The following is a 20,991-nucleotide window of genomic DNA, read 5'->3' as shown; positions in this document are numbered from 1 at the left end:
AGTAGGATTTTTCAAAATTTGATTTTTGAGTCAAAATGAGGAACATCAGAATTCATTTTAGATGTAAGGTCCAAAGTTTCTTATTTCGATCCCTAGAGTACGATTTTCCTTGTCAGTTGGGCGATTTTTAAATCGACCTGCCCTAATGTATAGCCATGTAGTATGTTTGTATGTATATCAAAAACATTTTTTTTCATTTGTTTGAGGCACATTCAAAGACAAATTTTTCTAGAAGATAAGATTTACTTAAAATGTTTAGAAAATATTGTTTAAATGGGCAATTTTTTTAAGATATCCAAAAAGTACCACTATTTATCCAATTTACAACTTTCAATCGATTTCCGACACGGGTTATATTTATCCGATTGCACTCAAATTTTGCAGTAGATTAGTTTTAGCTTCTAATAAACAAAATAAGACCATCCAAAGTAAATCATTTTTAAGGGCATGTCTAATGTATATATTACAGTTAAATGCGTATAACTTTGATTTTCATTATTAAGGGTTAGTACCTACTCGGCGACAAATAAATCTTTTCAAGTGCAAATAAGTTTTTTAACAGAAAAAAGTTTAATTTAATTTTTAACCTAACAAACTATTTTCCTTTGTTTTATTCTTAACATTAAATTTTTTAAATACAAGACGAATTATACCTAATAACATTTAAATGGTTTACAACCAATTCCCTACCTCCCCCTCATCAATGCAAATCTGCTTAATTTCACAATCAAGTTACACATTACATACATTTGTATATGTATGTTTATAAAATATTAACTTAAATTATTATAGATTTATACGTTCGAAAGAGGAAATGACACTTGTTACGTCTAATCAAAATATTAGTTCATCTCTTTTACACACTTTAAATAATTACTGTGTCTTCTGTGCGAAAAAGAACTGTTAAAAAGAGATCAATAGGCATGACAAACCTTCAAAAATAAAAACAAAGAAAGAACACAAGTTTATTTTGTTTCATCTCTATGTAAAAAGAGTAACTACAATGATCTTGGAGGTAAATTTATTTGCAAAATACAAGAAAAACCAAACAAAGACAACATACAGTACAACTACAGTGTGCTCCCCCAAAATGAAAAAATATTCTCCGAATGTATCTCTCTCATCTGTTGTATGAAATTCCATATACTGTGCTCTTTCTTTAATATTATTAATTTTTGTCTCTGTTATTAAAACTGCAATGAGATGTAGTTTTGTTATTAGTCGCAAAGTAAACGTGTTAGCGAAAGGTTTATCTTGGTCACTGATTGAGGTAATAATACATTTTTTATTTTGTCATGTTTATATTTTTTTTGTCAACAATTTTCTATGAATTGAAAATAACAAATTTAGTTTTGACTTTAAAACCCTTTTTATAAATAATTGTATTTAAAAAAAATAGTAACACATTTTTTAACTGTTCTAAATATTTCATAGTGAATATTTTTAATTCAGTGAATTTCTTTAAATCTTAATTGTGTGAAGTAATTTGTTTCTCTAAAATAAAATTCATCCCTGTGGAATATACATACCTATTAAACACAATTTTAATTTATGTCAATGACCAATGATAACAAAAATATTTTTAATTAAAATCGTAAACTAAACCAAAAATGTTTGTATTTTTTGACAATAAGAAAATTGCAACAAAAATGTTTTTTTTATTAAAATCGAAACTAAACCGTTCCTTTTTTAACGTATACTTATATCTATTTTCATCAGCTGTTTTGTATTTCTTGTTAAATTTTTGAAACCTAAAAAATCATGATTGTGCATGCACAATACACATGGATAACACACAATATATATATTTATGTACGTACACATACGTGTGTATGTATCTTTGAGATACAAAACTTCTAGAAATAAAACACACTCTTGCTCTCTTTCTCTCTGTCATTTTAATTCTCTGTTTTTGTGTGCTTTTGTAAAACAAAAAAAATGTAAACATGAATCATGCATGGTTTTGTTTTGTCCGGCTTTTATTTTCTACACATTTAGCACTCGTATTTAGTCTGATGAGGTTGGATTTTAGTATTTAATTAATATTTTGTATTAATTAATAAAATAATTTCCTTTTTTAATATGTATATATTTTTAATATTTTAATGATCATATTTTTTTGGTATAGCTATTGAAACTAAATTATGCTCAATATTTGTTTTTCATAAAAATGTTCGTAATTTTATAAAAACAAACAGCAAGTGTTTAACGAATTAATTATACAATGTTTGCAAATGACTTTTTTGTTTTACTGTGTATGTAAAAAACAAAGTAAAAAAATAATTAAAGTTCTCACATTTATTTTATTACAATACACAAATAGCAGTCTCTCTTTAAAAAATTATTTTTTTGAAAAAAAAATATTTTATTTGGTGTATTTTTCATATTCTTAAACACTTTGAATTATTAAATGCAATCTTTTTTTAATTTCACAATAATTTCTATTGTGTTTTTGCAAAATACATACGTTCATACATATTCATACATATGTATGCATTCATTTCATTCGTTTTAACAGTAGTTGTCTCATTTTATCAGATGGCGCTTTAAAGTATGCTTCACTTATGTTTTTAAGCAGCAAACAATAACATTATTTTTTAACAACAACTGATATGCTAACAGTCTGTTACCACTAAAAATGTTAAATGAAAAACAGACTAAAGGTAGAAAAAAATGCGAATGATTTAAAAAAAAATATTCTTTGGAATTTTTGATCATCTATCGTATATGTACTTGGACTTAATAGGAATTTTTATTATTTTTTTTTTTCAAAAGACTGAAACATTATTTAGGTACTAATTATTCATTTAATAATATTTATGTTAATCGTATTAATTCACATTGAGACATTATTAATTTATTTTGTTTTCTAAATATTTTTTCCAAAAAAAAAAACTAAATAATTTATAGAATACTTACAAGAAGTTACCGCATCAACTACATCTGTTACTACAAATAATATTTTTAATACCAACAACAATAACACCAACAACAACAACATTAGTAACAACAACCACAGCAACGACAAAGGAAACGAAGTGAACAACTTTTTGGATACGTTAGACAATTTTGAATTTGATATAAATCTGTTGACGGAAAATAGCAGCAAAAATAAGGAAACGGAGTTGGAAGAGCAAGAAGACCAGCAGCATCTACAACAACCACTATACCATCAACAACACCAGTTGACTGAAGTTGATGATGATAAAAAATTAAAACAGCATCAATTGGAATTACAAGAGATGTTGGAAGATATATTGTTTAATAATAACAACAATAACAATAACACTAGCAACAATAATACCACCTATAATATTAATAACAGCAACAACAACAACATTAACGACGATATGGCAGCAAATAATGACATTACTGAAGAAATATTCGCTGTTGCTCCTGGTACTGATACAGTGGAAATGGATTTATTAGATGAGACAGAAAACTCCAGCTTTGGTGGAATGTGGCAAACGGAGGACGCTGTCGATTTTAATAACATTGACAACGATTTCTCCATAAATGATTGTTTCATTAACTCTCAGCCGTGTGAAGTTATGTTCTCTACAGGCTATTCACAATCTCAATTGTCGCAAAATCTAATGAACGATATATTCAAAGCTGAGCCACATATTAAACCCAATTATTCACCCGTAGCAACCACATCAGATGTAGCTGCAGCTCATCATATAGAAGTGTGCGAAGTATATGATGATGTGGATACTTTCTGTACAACTGAATACATTGACGTGAACAGCACTGTTGATTGTAAGGAAACAATAGCTGTGGTAAATCCCCTAAAACGTAACAGCTCACAGACCAACCAACACATGTTAGAAAAGCGCCTCAAATTACGTTTGGACACTAAACTATGCAGAGAAAATGTTTTCTCACAACAGTCTGAAATAACTACACCAAAAGTTATAGATATGATTGATCAGGTATTAATTTATTAACATTTACATATTTTCCATATTAATTAATGTACATACTTATAACGTACATATTTATTAAGCTTGAAAAAATAATTTTCTTTATTTAGTCGATTTTTAAACCATTATATTCTTTTTATTTTCTTTTAGTTTAACGACGATACAATGCACACAACAGCAGCTGATTCCATTAAAGCTATTTATGATAACCTCATATCAACTTCTCCAAAAAGTGACTCTATTAAATCCGAAATAATCGTCGATGAGATCTCAAACGACTTTTCTCCGCCAAATACACCATACAGTGTTAATTCCTTCTCAAATCAAACTAGTTTCATAAATACAGCACCAAGTTCCCCCGCCTCGTCTATAGCTACCACCACAAATGCCTCGATCAACACTAAAAGAGGACGTGGGCGTCCTGCAAAAACACACAGTGACATACCGGACCGCTCAGAAATTCAACATTTAAGTGAAAGCGAACAGAAGAAAGTACTTGAACGTGCGAAGAATAACGAAGCCAGTCGCAAATCACGTTTGAAGCACAAGGAACGTGATACTGCTTTGGAGAGAGAAGAAACAGAACTAAAACATCGATATAGGGAATTGGAAGTGATATGGGAAGATTATATAAAAATGGAGAAGAAACTCAAAGCTGCAGTAAAACGCCAATATTTCAAATTACAAATTGATCAGTGAAATGCCATCACATAATAAATCCACTAAATCATTATCGGCGTATAACGATTATAAATCCGTTGGCGCTGATGGGATTTATTGTTTTAACACTCACATGTACCTAAAGCAAGTAATCATTATTGATCATGAGATGCCATTACTTACAAGTTATTATAAGTTGTTGTTAGTTATAAGCAAATATTTTATTTTAATATTAAAAAGTAAAAATTATATAACACATATTTAACTATACATATATTATGAAATACACCACTTATGCTCTTTTTTAAATTAAAAAATAATATACATATTGTTTTTCACTATTCTATGTTCGTAAAAACGATCATTATTATCAATTACATATTTGTTTTATATTTGAATATATTAATATTTTAAAATTTTTTTTCATTTATAAAATGATTATGTTTACATCTATTTTTTGATATTTTAACCATTTTATTTTATATTTTTATGGGTTTTTGTTAAAAATCAATTTTATACTAAACTACTTAAAAAGTTTTAAAAACCAACTATAAATAAAAACAAAAAAATATAATTTCTAATTAAGTAAAGTTGTTAGTCTAATTTAATAAAACAATTGTCTTTTTAAATTATATATATGCCACAAAAATAATTGTATGTATTTGTAAAATCGCAAATAAAACATAAATAGATATTTAAAAAAAATATATTGCGATTTAAAAGAAATAATTATATAAATAAAGTATATGTTTAAAGAGCATGTTCACGAAAACATGACTAAAAAACAAAATCTGGTGTTTTAATTGTTTTAAAGATTTTTGTCATGAAATAGGTAAAATAAACTAAGATATGCATTAGAAATTGTCGTTTCCTCGATTTTATGTTGGATGTTACTAAATACCCGTTAAAAGTAGTAGTAGCTAAGTAGATAAATAAACCTGTAACAAATGATGCCTCAAATTTGTGCAACCAAAGCATTTAATTATATGTTGCAAAAGTTTACAGGTGATTTACGAACCCACTATCACATTTGCGAATGAGTGTGAACCAGTTTGAATAATGCTCATGACTGCATTAAATAGATCTGAACGGTTTTGTAAAAACTAATTATCTATTTTCATAGAACAAAGAAAGTAGCCTAAACTCGCATTATATGATAATATACTGGGGTATTTTAGACAGGGTTAGTAAAAAAAAAAAATTAAAAAAAAAAAAATTCATCGTATTTAATTTTAGTTGCCATTTTCGGATTCAGCGTGTCTAGTTAGGGTTAATAGGGGTTTCCAGCCGATTTCCTCCATTATTTACCGAGAAAAGTGGAAAAGACTGAAAATCCACAAATTAGTCAAAATTATCAAACGATTTCTGTTGCCTACTAGTGAAATATTCACTAGTAATGTCCCTGTGCTAATGATTTATCCGAGACACATTTTTGTATCAATAATGTACAACGCTGAAAAGTGTTGAGAGTTGTCAAATTAAAGCAATTTCGGTTGCATCTTTTAGGGGCACACTAATTATGTGCCAATGATTTAGCCGAGACGCCTATAAATTAGAGTAATGAATATTAAAAACGTTGTAATTCAATATTACTGATTTAAAAGCTTTTTTTAACAAAATTTTAAGTGTATTCTGACCATAACATCGGGTGACTCAACGTATAAATATTTGCATTTTAAATTTGTAGAAATGCATGTTTGTTAAAACTACTGCAAATTTCAAAATGTTCATGAACGGAAAGAATTTTACGCTTTAGAGAAGGTGTTATTTATATTTACTACAACATTTGTAACAGAATATTAATTCTTAATGAAAGACATTTTTGTAGAAATATAAAAAAATCATGTTTGTAGTTGTTTTATTCTAAAAATGGACCACTAATTCGTTTCACATATTTATATATGTATTTTATATAACAAAGTTTTAAATTCAATTCGATTTATTTAAAAACATTTACTTCTTGATGACGATTTACTACGATTTTCCGTATCATTTCGTGTATTTTCCGTATCATCGTTGCCCATTATGGTTTCATCAACACTAACGTCATCATCCGGTATATCCTCGTCACTGTCTTGCCCAGTTGCGGTGCTAAAGGTACCAGACTATACAAAATTTTAAAAATGATTGCAATCAGTTATCAAATATTTGAACGATTTTTAAGAAACTCACTTGCGATACCAAATCGTCACCATGCAAATCTTTATTTTTCAAATTACCCATAGAAAAAACCGAAGCACATTTATTAGCCGTAAGTAGGGCTTTAACCCGAAATACATAGTTCTCCACTGTTTCACGTAAAAATGGAATCTGACTAACAATAGCAGTATTTTTAATGGCCTAAAATTTAAAAATATATATATATTTTTTTTTCAAACAATTGAATGTGATTATTATAATTTATTATTTGTTGCTTTGTTTTTACCTTAGAATGGCAGCAAAGATGATGTAAAAATCGAGTAGTTGTTTGCATAGTTTTTATCAATTCACAAACACGTTCGGGATTTTGTCTTAAATATTGTTCGAAAACAATTAAGCCATGTTGTAGGACAAGTTTTAAATATAAATGGGAATGCTGGGGGTATTCAAAAATCAACAACATTTTTAAAAGAAAACTAATAAATATGAAAATTAAGAAAAATTACACATAATAATAGTTACCTTAAGGAAAATTTGAAAATTTCTAGGTATATCCAAACCTTGCACAATTTCCAATAACATATTTAAAATTTTGCAACTAGATTCCCAAAATTCTAGTTTGTCAATTGAATTCAGAGCATTTGTAGTCAATTTTTGATTTAAAGATGTTATAAGGATCTCACATAAACCACGGAAAAATAATGGAAAATTAGCTCTGAATATAAGAGAAAAATTAAATTATTTCTATATATTTTAATGATAATTAAAACAAGCTTACTTTTTAAAATTTGGAAACGATTTTAGTGAACTATCTTTGCCATTTAATGATTTAGATTCTTCTCTTACAATACGTAATATTTCACGTTGTCTTTTAAAATCAGAATCACGTAGAAACCCTTTTATTAGCTCATCTAAATAAATATTACATTGAGCTCCTTTTTCCAATAAGCCATCATAATTAAACCATTTACGACACAATAATGTGCGACACAAAGATCCTAGAAAGGGAACTCATATCAGTTTTATAAAGATATAAACAAATATAATGAAGTTATTCACGTCACAGAATTTTAACCTTGTGACGTAAATACCTTCAATATGTCGTGACAGACCCTACAAAAAGTGCTATGTGAATATAGTTTGGTAAGAAAATTATTTGCATATTTTTTTTTACACATAACACTATTTGATGGTTCGGCGATGATTTATATTTATACTACATACTTATTTCTTGTGATTGCTTTATTTTGGAGTTTTTGTCTGAAAGTAAATTTAATATAACCATCAACTGATTCAAATAAACAGCTGATTTCAGATCAACAATAGATGTTTCGTATTTTATTAGCACATTGAAAGCCTCAATTGCTAATATAGGAGCTGGCTTGTCTTTTAAACGCTGATATTGTGTCCGTTCCATTAAAGCTAAAAGTGATTCTAAATAAAAAAATATTTCAATTAAATTATGTAGTAGTATGTATAAAATTTAAAAAATATATTTACCTCTTAATTTATTAACACGATGTTCACTAATAAACCATTCAGACCATGAGAAAAATGCTACCAATAAACGTAGGCACAATCCCAAACACACTTTTAGTAAATTAAACTCTTCCGTAAACAAATCAGCATGACTATGAATCCTTTGAACTTCCTCAAGTTTGGAATTTATGGCTGCAGATATCTATGCCAATAATAAAAAATAATTGGTAGAACTGTAATATAAACCTCATATTTTTTTTTGCATACATTTTGATGAATTCACGCTAAGTAAACAAAAAACCTCAACAAAAGTATGGATAATGTATGCTGTTGAAATTAATTGAGCATTTTTAACAGAAACTTACAATTTTCATGTTTTCTCCAATCACCTCTATGAAATCCGACAAATCGCACATAAAATAACCAGGTTTAGCTATATACTGCAATGACTGTTCGCTTTGAAATTTTTGTATACCCACAACAGATTCTAATTTGCTTACAATGTCCGTTAAAATAAAACGAAACTCTAATAAACCCATACGATAACCAACATACTCGGCCGGTAAAGGATGCTTTATATCTAGTTTCTCTTTCAAAACTAACACAAGATTAGTGTCCATTTGTCTAAAAAAGAATGATGTATTAAATTATTTCATAAATTTAAAATTTAATATTATAGAAACAAACCTGTAGATTTCTTTCGGACCATACACATTTTCAAAATTACTTTTTGCGCTAGACTTTACTTTATTAGAACCTGCCAGTTTTGTTGTGAGATCACCAACTCGTGTTGTTTCATTTAAAGTTGTTTCGTTTAAGTGCAACATTTCTGTATCATTTTGAATAGCTTTTGTTTTGCTTGAATTTTTATTGCTGCTGGCTCCATTGCAACCAGGACGAGATTTAATTCCAGATTTACTAGTAGTCGTTGTGCCGTTTTGTCCAGTAATAAATTCACACTGTGGTGGCATATAATCTGAGGGAGCCTTAAGTAGTAGCTGCCTTATTTTTTCCTCAATATTTATGAGATCAGCCAAACGTTGCAACACTTTTTCTCTGATCATTGGCTCACGTTGTGTTGCAAACGAACTAACCGTTTCACGTATCCAATTAACACAATGGAAATATATATCAAGTATTTTCTTTTGCGCTTCTTCATCGTAATCGAAAAAAATCGCGTCAGCATTGTCATCATCGAAAAACGTTGGTAAAATTATAGCACAACCCAGCAATGCGTTTATAATCTCCAAACAGCCCTCATAACGTAGCATGTGAAGAGCACGAACAAAATTAAAAAGTGGCGATAGTATGAGAATCGATGAACTAGCTCTAAAATATATACCAAAATTAATGAGTAGTCATATTTAGCATGTACAATGAAAACATACTCATTCGGGGGCCTTAAAACTAATTCACCAATATTTATAGCAATTTGTGGCAATTCACTTTGTTGTTCTTCCGTGTTGGTATCCGAAAGAGAATTTATACATTTCATATAAGATAACGGAATGCCACTAAATGAATAGAAAAGTTATGCTTGTTTTACAAAAATGAACTAAATTAACACAACTCGAACTTACTCTATTTTGCCAGGACTATGTTCAGCAACAAAACTATTTTGAAAATAAAATGTAATTAGTTCACATAACCATATGACAAAAGGTATATCCAATTGTAGGCCATTAGCACGGTCTGATCCGCCAGCAGAACAAACAATAGCAAGTTCATCATAGAATAGAGCTAATAATTCTGGAGAATGTATCGTAGATGATTGTATGCGTTCTATGAAAAATTAAGTATATTATTAAATGACATTCATACGTATGTATTTTATTTATTTTAGAGGTATCCCAAATAGAGAATAGTTTAATATAACTATAGAAAATCAGCTAAAGAGATATACATTTTAGAAAATCAAAATTTAACTTGCCTATATATTTAGCTGCTATTTTACCCCTGCCATCTGGAATATCGCTAATGCTACTAAATGTTGTATCAAAATCATCTGCATCAATTACACATTGTTCGATGCGAGCTATACAATCTATCAGTTGTACAGCACCAATGATGCCTTGTTTCTTTACACTAAATTATGGTTTAATACAAAAATTAAATAATACCATAAGAAGATGCAGCCTTACAAAATTAGCATATCAAATTAGATTTCGTAACCTTGTGACTTATAATGTTTTTACACAAAACCACACTTAAATTGATCTTGTATGCTGGTTAAATTTTCTCTAAATTACTTACAATATATTTCTGTTGATTATTTGTTTCTTAACCAACATATCAATTTGATCCTGCAAAGTTAAACATTCATCTATAGTAGGTGCTGGAAATGCTATCGACGATAGTAATTCCATAACAATACGTGTTTGAGATAATGACATATCATGTATATGATCTAAGAAAGGCTGAAATGAGAGGCATTTATACAAACATACACAGAAGAGTAGCAAATAAATTTACTTATTTTAAATTACACTTACCAATAACAACATGCCCCAATTATGTACAATTTTAGGATATAATTGCCATAAATCCCTGAGCATTTGTAAAGCAAAATTAGTAGTATTCTGATTGGATTTCTCACATGTTAATTCTAACAATTTCTTTAGAATAGATTTTTGTACGGATTCCGAAATTTCAAAAAATGTTCTACAAAATAAATTCTTTGTGTTATTTGAAAAATTTTATAAGAAAAACCTTTGGTTACGTACCCACAACATGTTCTAGCAAAGTCGACCACAGATTTATGTTTATCACGCAAATACAAATTAATTATTTGCATTAGTATATGCCAGTGTTGTTCCAATATGGGTGCATATTTATTACGAATTTCTTGAATAATGGAAGTGGACAATTGTTTGATATGACGACGAAGCTTCCAAAAAAACAAAGTTAAATCTTGAATTACTAAACTTAAATATTTTTCTCGAAAATCTTACCACATTTTCCAAATACAGCGAATTATCGTCTCGTATGTGTATAAGTAACAATACAATTATGAAATCTATAGGTCTATTGAAATTAATTTAATATTTAGATAAAAAAATAAGTAATTTAATGACTACTCTACTTGAATTGTGTTGAAGCCAATGATGCTATTGATTTTTGCCATATAGAATAGAATTTCTTGGAACGTGTTAGTCCTTGCTCTATGTAGCCAAATAATTCCAATTGCAATTGCTTATCTTTGGCTAATGAAATAGCTGAAGTATCTTCGCGCCAGTGTAGAATTAAACGTAACGTGTTAATTAACTATGGACCGATATCGAACACTTAGTTATATTTCATATATATAATTATAAATATTATAATTTTTACCTCTTTCATGCTTTCTTCATTGTCCTCAGATAAAATCTTTAGCAAAAATTTTATTAACAATGGTAACGTCTACAATTAAAAAAAAATAAGACAGCCAATTAAAAAGATAAAATGGAGACAAAAATTTCTTAAAATTAGGTGAGAATTTGTTAAACCTAAGAATACATATATAAACATTGCCACGACAGCCGGTTTTACACACCAGAATGTCCAAAGGCTGTCAACACTTATCTTTAATAGTTTAATTAAAACTCACCGCTTTAGGACCTTGTTCTTCCTTGATATAAGCCAAGACCCGATTACGTAGTTTTCCTTGTATCTGAGGGCTCAAACTTAGATTTGTTAATGTTTGTATGGTTAAACTTTTAAAAAGATCCTTGCTATTCGCCATATTATCTCTACAAATATAGAATACAAATTAAATTTAATCTAATTTGTTAATGAAAGAATAAGCTTACAGTAGCAGTTTTGCAAACTCGTCATGTTTGCTAGAATCCAATATTAATTCAGCACTAGCAATTATATCCCATTTGGACTGTTCTAAAGCATTTTCGAAATTATTTTTAATATGTTCGTAAATAATTTCACTATGAGTACTGGCAACATATTGTAACTGAGACAGCATTAGAGGCAATATGGGTATAGTAATATCTGTGGATTTAGAGGATTGAAGCCTTTGACAGGCAGCTTTTTTAATTTGTACCAAAAGCAACTCCAGGACCTTGTCACGCAAAAAATCAATCATAAAAAAGTTTACAATCATACTATCTTGAGATTGATAAATACTCTCATCACCCGGGATACTAATCGTGCATCCCGAAAGCAATTTTAAGGCATATTTAGACCAAGCATCGCGAAGACCTGTGATGAACATGTTCAAGTTGTCATGGAAATTTTGATTTTTGTCCAGTAAAATGCGCAACTTATTAACAAATGATACATGATCACAAGCTAAATGAAATACAAATGAAGTCAATATTATTTCTTATTATATTTTACTTAATTAATTACCCAATACAAAATTCTGCCCTTCATCTAATTGTACACCTGCCTTCATTAATGCTAGTTCAAAATATGTGTTGGGAGGTCTTTGAGAGCTGTTAATTCGTGATTGCGTTCGCCCAAGTGTAGCCGCAATTGTACTTCTCTGTGACAAGTATCTTTGAGTGGGCTCCTGTGATGCAGGAATATTTTCTTCACTACTTAACATTTCTTCTATTTCAGCCACATCTTTAAATCTATTCGTATCCTCATTTAAGCGCTAAACAGTAACCATAATTATAATTTAAAATAAATGTTACACATTTTGAACTTACGGGAATTTTTATTGTGGTATTTTCATCGATTGTATTGAGAGCTTTGTTGTTTTCATTTGTTTCAGTACTTTTAGTCCTTCCATTTTTGTTAAATTTACGATTTCTGTACATCTTTGGAATTATTTTTTGTTGAAATATAAACTAAATAAGCGCGAAAAAGAAAAAATCACAAACATTTAAAATAAATTTCATCATTTTTTAGGTGAAACGAAATGGATCGGAACAGTTAATGACAGCTGTGATCGTAACATTATTCGATTGGTTGGCAACGTTAAAATACAAATTAGAGTTCTACAATTTGAAAAAACAAATTGATTTTAGGACTTTCAAGCTTGACATTACGATTCTTAATATTATTTCCAACCAAAAAATCGACATTTCGACTTTTTTTAGCAAAAAGTGGATTGTTCGAAAGTCAAAACACCATGTCAAATAACTATAACATTTTTTATTTGTGCTAATTTAAACCGTGGTACATATACTAAATTACTTACTGTCTTGCCTGACAATACATTTTATTTACTAAAAACTGTTGATGTACGATTTATGCATTAGTTTATGTTGTCAAATAACTATAGCACCTTTTTGTTTCATTGATCAATTATCAAAAATGGGAAACGTTATTAAAAAGTCAGATATGCATTCCAATTTATTTAAAATGCCTCGTGGAACAATTTTAGCTCAAAAGGAACAAGGAAAAATATTCTGAAAATTTAAAAATTTTTATTTTTTGAAAATCCCAGAAATATACACATCTGCTCAAAATAATAGATACACCTAATTGGAAAAAATTTAAATGGCGGTAACATTGAAAATTTCCTCGCAAGCGTTAAGAATACATCATATTATTAAAATTTCTATCTGGCAATGTCATGTCAGTCAAAAATCTGGCAACTATTTGCTTTCATGTTGATTTTTAAAAACGAATTTATTTGAATTACAAAAAATTATTTGCTCATAAAAATAGATACACATCAGTAATTTGTAATTTGTTTATATACAATTTTTTTTTGTGCAATTTTTTGTTCCTATTTACGTGAAACAGTAAGTATAATTTAAATTTTAGCAACAATTTTATAAAAAATAGGACTCTTTTGAAGAAAATGGGACGAAATCATCATTGTACCGAAGATGAGAAAAAAATTGTTCAAACGATGAGAAATCAAGGAAAATCATTACGGGAAATAGCAAAGAGCATAGGAAGATCTTTACATTTTGTCCAAAATGCTTTATCTAAAAAACAAAAAGGAGAAACTCGCGGTAGACCAAAGAAAACTAGTCCAGAAACAGATAGGCGGATCGTCCTTATGGTTAAAAAAGACCCTTTCATATCATCGAAAGCTATTTCTGCGGAGCTATGTAACGAAATCAGTCCACAAACAGTTCGTCGTCGTCTTTTACAAGCTAAATTGCCGGGAAGAATTGCCAGAAAAGTGCCACTAATGCGCCAAAAAAATATCAAGACAAGATTAGAATTTGCTAAAGAGCACTTACAATGGTCCGGGTGTGAAGGCGAAAAAAAATGGAGAAATATTTTATGGAGCGACGAAACAAAAATAAATTTGTTTGGAAACGACTGCCAAAGAAATGTACGCCGACCAAAAGGAAAAGAATTCCACGTTAAATTTACAAAAAAGACGGTAAAACATGGCGGGGGAAACATAATGGTTTGGGGTTGCTTTTCATGGAATGGTGTTGGTCCGATATTCCGAATAGAAGATACCATGAATGCTAGTGGGTATAAAGACATATTGGAAAACGTAATGCTTCCATATGCATCGGAAAATATGCCATTAATATGGACATTCCAGCAGGACAACGACCCAAAACATAGTTCAAGATTAGTTAAAAACTGGTTCTTGGAGAATAACGTACCTGTTTTAAGCTGGCCCAGCCAATCCCCTGATTTAAACCCAATAGAAAACTTGTGGAGTGAATTAAAGATAAGGCTTTCGAAGGAAGTTTTCAAAAATAAAGACGATTTATGGGAGAAAACGCAAAAAATATGGTACGAGATTCCATTGGAGAAGTGTCAGAACTTGATATCCAGTATGCCCAGAAGAGTGGAGAAAGTTTTACAAAACAAAGGTGGATATACTGGATACTAGCTTTACTTTAATAATAAACTAATTTTTTTAAGATAAAATTTATTAGCTTTTGTTTAATAAGAATTTTTAAAAATGTATCTATTATTATGAGCACCAAATTTTTCGAAATTTAAGAAATTTAATTTACTTTATAATATTTATTATTAATTATGAAATATTTTGTTTTTGTTTTTTACTCTCCTTTTAACTATAAATAAAAATCGACTGAATTTTTTTTTATAATTTTACAATATACCATTATTTTTTTTCGTTTTTAAAAAATAAATTTTGGTGTATCTATTATTTTGAGCAGATGTGTACATATGTGAAAATAAAACTGGTGAACAAATTGAATGTTAAAAATTTACTTGGAACTAATTGCTTTTCATGCTGATTTTTGCAAAATTTAACAGACTATTATTATGTTGTAGCGTCAGTTTGGATGTTGTGTTAGAAAATAACATTACATACATATGTATGTGTAAAAGGTTATAAATTGATTATCAGGTCGCGTTTTTTCTACCATGCTTGCTAAATTTCGCATTGCACTTTCGCTAAACTTTTTTTGGTCCACCAGTTTTATATGTATGGTAGCATTTCTAGGGGTTTCAATTAATTTTCGATATACAAATCCTCTACTTTCCTTGTTCTTTTTTTACTTAAAATCTTCCAGTGATAATTTGTACAAATTATCAAGTACGCGAACACTACTATTGTTAGACAAAAAGTCAGTGATTAATTTAGTATGACTGTTTTTAAATATAAAGTAATAGTAGGTATAACCAAGGTCTATTAATAGACCTTAGGTATAATATTAGCAAGGTTTATATTAGCAGAACTAAAAAGTACAATATTTGACAGAGTATATGTAGATAGATTGATAGATGGTCGAAAATCGATTTTCAGGGTCTAAAATAGATTATTTCGTGATCGATTATATACTCCGATTTTTATGCTGAAATCGATTTTTGAGAACGATTAATCGAAAAAGAAATAAAATTCCTGAATTTTTAGTATTGTCTACGCTTTTTTCTTTCATTCAAATTTGCAATATATTAATCTTCAGCTGACATCGGAAAATATTCTTATCCTTAAGAAATTTTTATAAAAAATGCTACGAAATTTTTTCCATAAAATTGTTGTCAAATGTTTGCCGTTACGATTTGTAAAATGAGCACCTCAACATGAAGGAGTTATAATATAGCGTATATGGGTCATTTGCTATAGTTCCAAAAAATGCAGGTCGATTATTAAAAAATCGATTATTGGGTTCGATTAATCGACTGTAAAAATCGAAATGAAAATGGTTGATCGAAAAGTCGAAAATCTATAAATAGCTTTTCATACCATACACTAGATTGAACAGGCGGTTAATTCCAGAAGTACGAAAATCAAGTACGAAATTTTTTTTATCAAATTGTACTACAAAACAAAAAATGATTTACCAGTATCAAGTCGAATTCCCACCATAATTTATAAATGGTTTCAATGAATTTATCTCATTGTACTTTTACTGTATAAAAATTTAAAAATAATTCTCAATGCTAAGTATTTAATGCGCAGGACCACAAAATTGCCGGTCATATTGCCATGGAATAGAAAAACATATTATTTAATTGATAGAAGTTTGTGAGAGAATACATACAAAAATACTGAGTAGAAGGTATTCATTTATTAACACCCCTAGGAAAAGAAAATATTTTGCATTTAACAAAGATAAACAGACAAGGCAAGCTAGATAGATAGAATACGGAGAAAATAATAAAAATCGAATAAATGAAGTATTAAGTGTAAAAAAATAAAGAATTCAAGACAATCACAATTTTAAGAAAACGAAGCCAAAAATAGTTTAAGCCAATTAGCTAAATTTACAAGTTTAACATAAATATAATTACAAGAAGCATAAACTAAATAATACAAATAAATCAATATACTACATACATAGGTATCCAACTAACATGAGTTAAAATAAACACATTCATGAATCAATCATAGTTGTCTGTATATTTTAATAAGAAAATAGTAAGAATATAGTATCGTTCCAAATACAATTTATTAAATCGCGTGTTTGAAAAGTTACATTAATAACTAAAAATAATATTGATTTTGTCATCTTGAAATAAAAAAGAAGCACACAAAACAATTATTACGAGAAACGGAAACAGGAAGTTGCACAGCAACCATTTACAACAAAAAGAAAAATTCGAGGGAAAAGTTACTAGCTAATAAAATTGCCCACACACATTCAAACACAAACATAAGTAAACTTCAGGTGGCAGTAAATCTATTTAAAGTGAAAGAACTCTACTTGCATCCTTTTGCTTCAAACGACGTACTACAATTGCATATTTAAATAAAACTACTACATATAACTGAATATTCTTAACGTATTAGGTAATACAATTTAAGCAGACATCAATCAACCTTTTTCTTTCACCCAAACGTATCAGAGAAAGCCGTCAAAACGCCTTACCACACAAATATGGAACGTAAACTTTTATATGCCTTTCGAGGCTGGATAGCATTTGTTGCGTTTATGGATTTGGGCACAGCATTTCGAAGTTATATAGAGCGTAGATCATTTCTAGATCATGCGGATACACAATTCATAGAAGGTGATATGTACAAATATATTTTAAAATTACATACATATGTACGTATGCACTTGGATATACATACATATGTACATTAATAATGTTAACGAAAAAATTTTCACATACGTTTTTATTAATAACTCAACAAAAAAAACTTTAACAAATTTAGATAAACACACATAGATCGGAAACTCTCCTGTCAAAGATCTAACTCAGTTGTACAAAACCTAAGTGGTGAGAATGTATGAGTAATAAAAACTAGTAATACATTCGCACCACTTAGATTTTTGACAACAGAGTAGATCTTTGATGAGAGAGTTTGCGCTCTATGTAAATATATTTCATAATGTTTAGGGCCTCATTTTGAACTAAGCGTTTTGAAATGTCAGATCGTGACAAACGGCCGTAAGTACACAAAAATTCAAATTCGAGTTTTTGATTGATTACACTGTTCCTCTGTGTAATCAAACAAAAACTCGAAATTGACATTTTGGTTTGATGCCGCGGAAAATGTTTTCGATAAAACATGTATGGGACATTTCATAGTCAAAACTATCTTTAGTTTTTTTGAGCAGCTCTTGTTTTTAAGATATCGCGGTTTTATTTTTTTTGGTTATTCTGTATTTTTTCTCTTTTTGTTTGATTATTTCATAAATGGAGACTAAAATTAAAAACGCATTTTTGTACTGGTATTCTACACAAAATTATGTTTTCTTTGACACCAATTTTGTTTATCAAAGTTTCAGGATATATTGGTGATATCGCAAGGATGTTGAAAATTAACTTTTTTCAGTTTCATCCTTATAAGATTGACCTATGGTAAAAGGGTTCAACATTTTTTCACTATATATAATAAAAACATATCAATAAACTAATTTATATAAAAATATTGAAAATTCTATAAAAATATACTAAACTATTTGGCGAATAACTCAAAGTTTTACAATATTTTTCGTATGTATTTCGTATTAAAAAAATTATACAAATGTTCGTAACTTGAATGTTTTACACCTTTTTTTTTTGATAAATATAATTTCTCTTGTTATATAATTTCATTATATCTAGTAAGATGAGATGTTGTGTTAAAGATCCTAATATGTTTTGTTACTTTTGTGGCGAATATATGTTAAAAGATCAGCTAAAATCAATTATATACACTGTTCTCCAATTGTATTTAGCAACTTAGACAATTCCTGGATATATATGTATATAATGTATGAATAAATCTATATGTTTGTAAAAATTTATTTTTTTCTTTCTATAAAATACTAGTGTTTTAATACAAATTTTAAGTTATTTTCACCAAAAACGCTGTAAATCACGTAAATACAAAATTCGCAATATTTTTAAAAAGTAATATGAATTATTTATATTGCTGTAGTTAGATTTAAATGTGTATTAAGAAATAAGACTAATGACTACCTAAAAATTTATTTATAAAAAAAATGTTTTTTAGGATGTAAAATTTCGGGATATTATCTAAATATTTCTTAAATTTTTCATTTTAATTAAAAACTATGTTCGCTATAATACCTTGAATGTGAAGTGCTAAATTTTTATTTAAAATTTTCAAGAGTCAAATTTCAACTTTCCTGAAAATCAGACAAATATGCCAAAACATCCATTAGAATTATTGTACTAAAAAAAATTTCACATTCTTAGCTGCATTACCCAACATTTTGAAGAAAAGCGCAAAAAAATAGGGTATTCAATGAAAATATAAAAACCGCGATATTTCGAAAACGCGAGCTGACTGGAAAAAAACAAGTATGTCATAGTAATGAGGGTTCATCAACTTGTACAAAACTTAGTTCAAATCTCGGGCACCAAAATCAGTGTTATGGTTCTTTTTATCAAACTACATGCCCACGCAAATTTTTAGACCCCTGCGTTTACAACTTTATTAAAGAAATTCACACGGACGTTTGACTTTATTATTATTGATTGTATAACGTTTTTTGCTTCTCCTGTAAAAAAAAAAAAAAAAGTGTAGTTACTTCCGTTTGCATTTAAGGGAGTCATAACTCAAAATTTTTATTTAATTCAACTGACTACTACAAAATAGAGTTGTGTCTCTCATTGAGTGATTTTATTAAAATATAAACTAAAGTTTTGGATCTTTTTATAGGTGATTATACTGTATCTCGGATAATTGGCATGTACTGTCTGCTAAAAGCATTAGCATTGGTTCATTGTACACTTTATATACATTATCGGCCGTATGTATTAACGTTGACTGATCGTGTACAACTTAACTTTTAAATAACCTTTTTATTTCATTTCAGAGTGGTCAGCATGGGAGGCTGTTCTTTGGCTTTGACTATGGTCTTATATTTAACCGAAACTTTGCATTTCCGTTCAAGTACATTGAATTTCTATGTAATCTTTCCATGTGTATTGAATTGTAAGTTACAAGTTAAAATACATACATATTCATCGTTATTACTACATTCATTTTTTGTGTATAGCTATAACACTACTTGGTTTAATCTACATACCAAAACGTCTACGACTTTGGGAGCCAAATATCGATATGGATGACGAAAATTCACAACTATTAAAGCAAATGACTGGTTTTAAACGCAGACGCGCTAAGAAAACACAATGAATGGTTTAAGTAACTTAGCAATAAATTATAAAAATTGATGTTAATTATAGAAACATAAGTGATATTTATACGAATATTGAAAATATTTAACTGATAAAACACAATATTGCTTTCAGTTGTGCTCTACAAATTAAAATTCACAAAGTATTTAATATTTTTTAAATTGATTTCAAATATGTAATAGTTTTAAAATATTTGGCAACATTTGCAATATTGTGTTTTTAATGCCACGAAACCCCCCTAAAACACACAGTATTGTCCAAAAACGTATACAAATAGAATTGCACTAATTTTTCATATACACTTTACAAAATAATATCTTATCACACCGACAAAAAACGTTTACCTACGTTTACAACAAATAAAGCTTCTATTTTTTATTAAGTCATGTAAAACTTCCGTTTTCAAGAATTTTAATTCTATACAAATCTGCCGTTCTTAAACCTATCTATGTATCAAAATATTTGCTTAAAAAAACATATTTCATAACGTTAAAGTAGTTGTTAGTTTTTAATACTTATGTATGTCAGTTTATAAAAGGAATTAAAAAGTAAATGTTATTTATAATGGATATTCACTGCAATTTTTTATAAGCAATAATAGCTAATCTCAATTATAAAATAAACATAAATTAAATAAAAACAAACTTTAAATAATAAAATTCAAATATTTTTCATTTTACACCATACACTACACAACTCAAATTAATACTTACTCAGAAAGACTACAACTAATAAAGGTATATATTACTTATTGAAATGTCTATAAAGTTTTACATATCGTCACCTAAAATGCAAAAAAACGTATCATCATATCGTCCCCTCAATAAAAAAATAGTCTATAAACATAATA

The 20,991-nt window shown here is 28.6% G+C and overlaps 3 protein-coding genes across 4 annotated transcripts in view; 2 read left to right on the top strand and 1 right to left on the bottom strand.

Annotated features, from left to right (window-relative positions):
• Window positions 1-5,376, top strand: part of Xrp1 — a 34,297-nt gene extending 28,921 nt beyond the window's left edge. For both annotated transcript variants that reach the window (XM_065515565.1, XM_065515563.1), the window contains exons 4-5: window positions 2,911-3,935; window positions 4,077-5,376. In XM_065515565.1, coding sequence (XP_065371637.1) covers window positions 2,911-3,935; window positions 4,077-4,625 — 1,574 coding nt within the window. In that variant the 3' untranslated portion in view covers window positions 4,626-5,376. The remainder of the gene's footprint in view (window positions 1-2,910; window positions 3,936-4,076) is intronic.
• A 1,029-nt stretch (window positions 5,377-6,405) lies between these two features.
• LOC135963629 (Fanconi anemia group D2 protein homolog) lies at window positions 6,406-13,011 on the bottom strand. Its single transcript, XM_065515562.1, has 22 exons — window positions 12,851-13,011; window positions 12,546-12,795; window positions 11,993-12,485; window positions 11,791-11,932; window positions 11,535-11,603; window positions 11,287-11,468; window positions 11,156-11,228; window positions 10,928-11,091; window positions 10,697-10,865; window positions 10,458-10,621; window positions 10,135-10,289; window positions 9,785-9,986; window positions 9,593-9,718; window positions 8,892-9,533; window positions 8,570-8,828; window positions 8,226-8,406; window positions 7,950-8,159; window positions 7,504-7,723; window positions 7,248-7,440; window positions 7,012-7,161; window positions 6,759-6,926; window positions 6,406-6,691 (listed from the first exon to the last, which is right to left on the bottom strand). The coding sequence occupies exons 1-22, from the start codon at window positions 12,959-12,961 to the stop codon at window positions 6,530-6,532; spliced, it is 4,485 nt and encodes a 1,494-aa protein (XP_065371634.1). The 5' UTR covers window positions 12,962-13,011; the 3' UTR covers window positions 6,406-6,529.
• Window positions 13,012-17,268: 4,257 nt separating this feature from the next.
• Window positions 17,269-20,562, top strand: LOC135955793 (uncharacterized). Its single transcript, XM_065506163.1, has 4 exons — window positions 17,269-17,552; window positions 19,660-19,750; window positions 19,817-19,935; window positions 20,000-20,562. Exons 1-4 carry the CDS (start codon window positions 17,420-17,422, stop codon window positions 20,137-20,139), a joined length of 483 nt encoding a protein of 160 aa, XP_065362235.1. The 5' UTR covers window positions 17,269-17,419; the 3' UTR covers window positions 20,140-20,562.
• Window positions 20,563-20,991: the final 429 nt, after the last annotated feature.

This window comes from Calliphora vicina, chromosome 1, assembly GCF_958450345.1.
Source record: "Calliphora vicina chromosome 1, idCalVici1.1, whole genome shotgun sequence".
NCBI classification, from domain to species: Eukaryota; Metazoa; Arthropoda; class Insecta; order Diptera; family Calliphoridae; genus Calliphora; species Calliphora vicina.
This window is presented reverse-complemented; position numbering and strand designations above follow the sequence as displayed.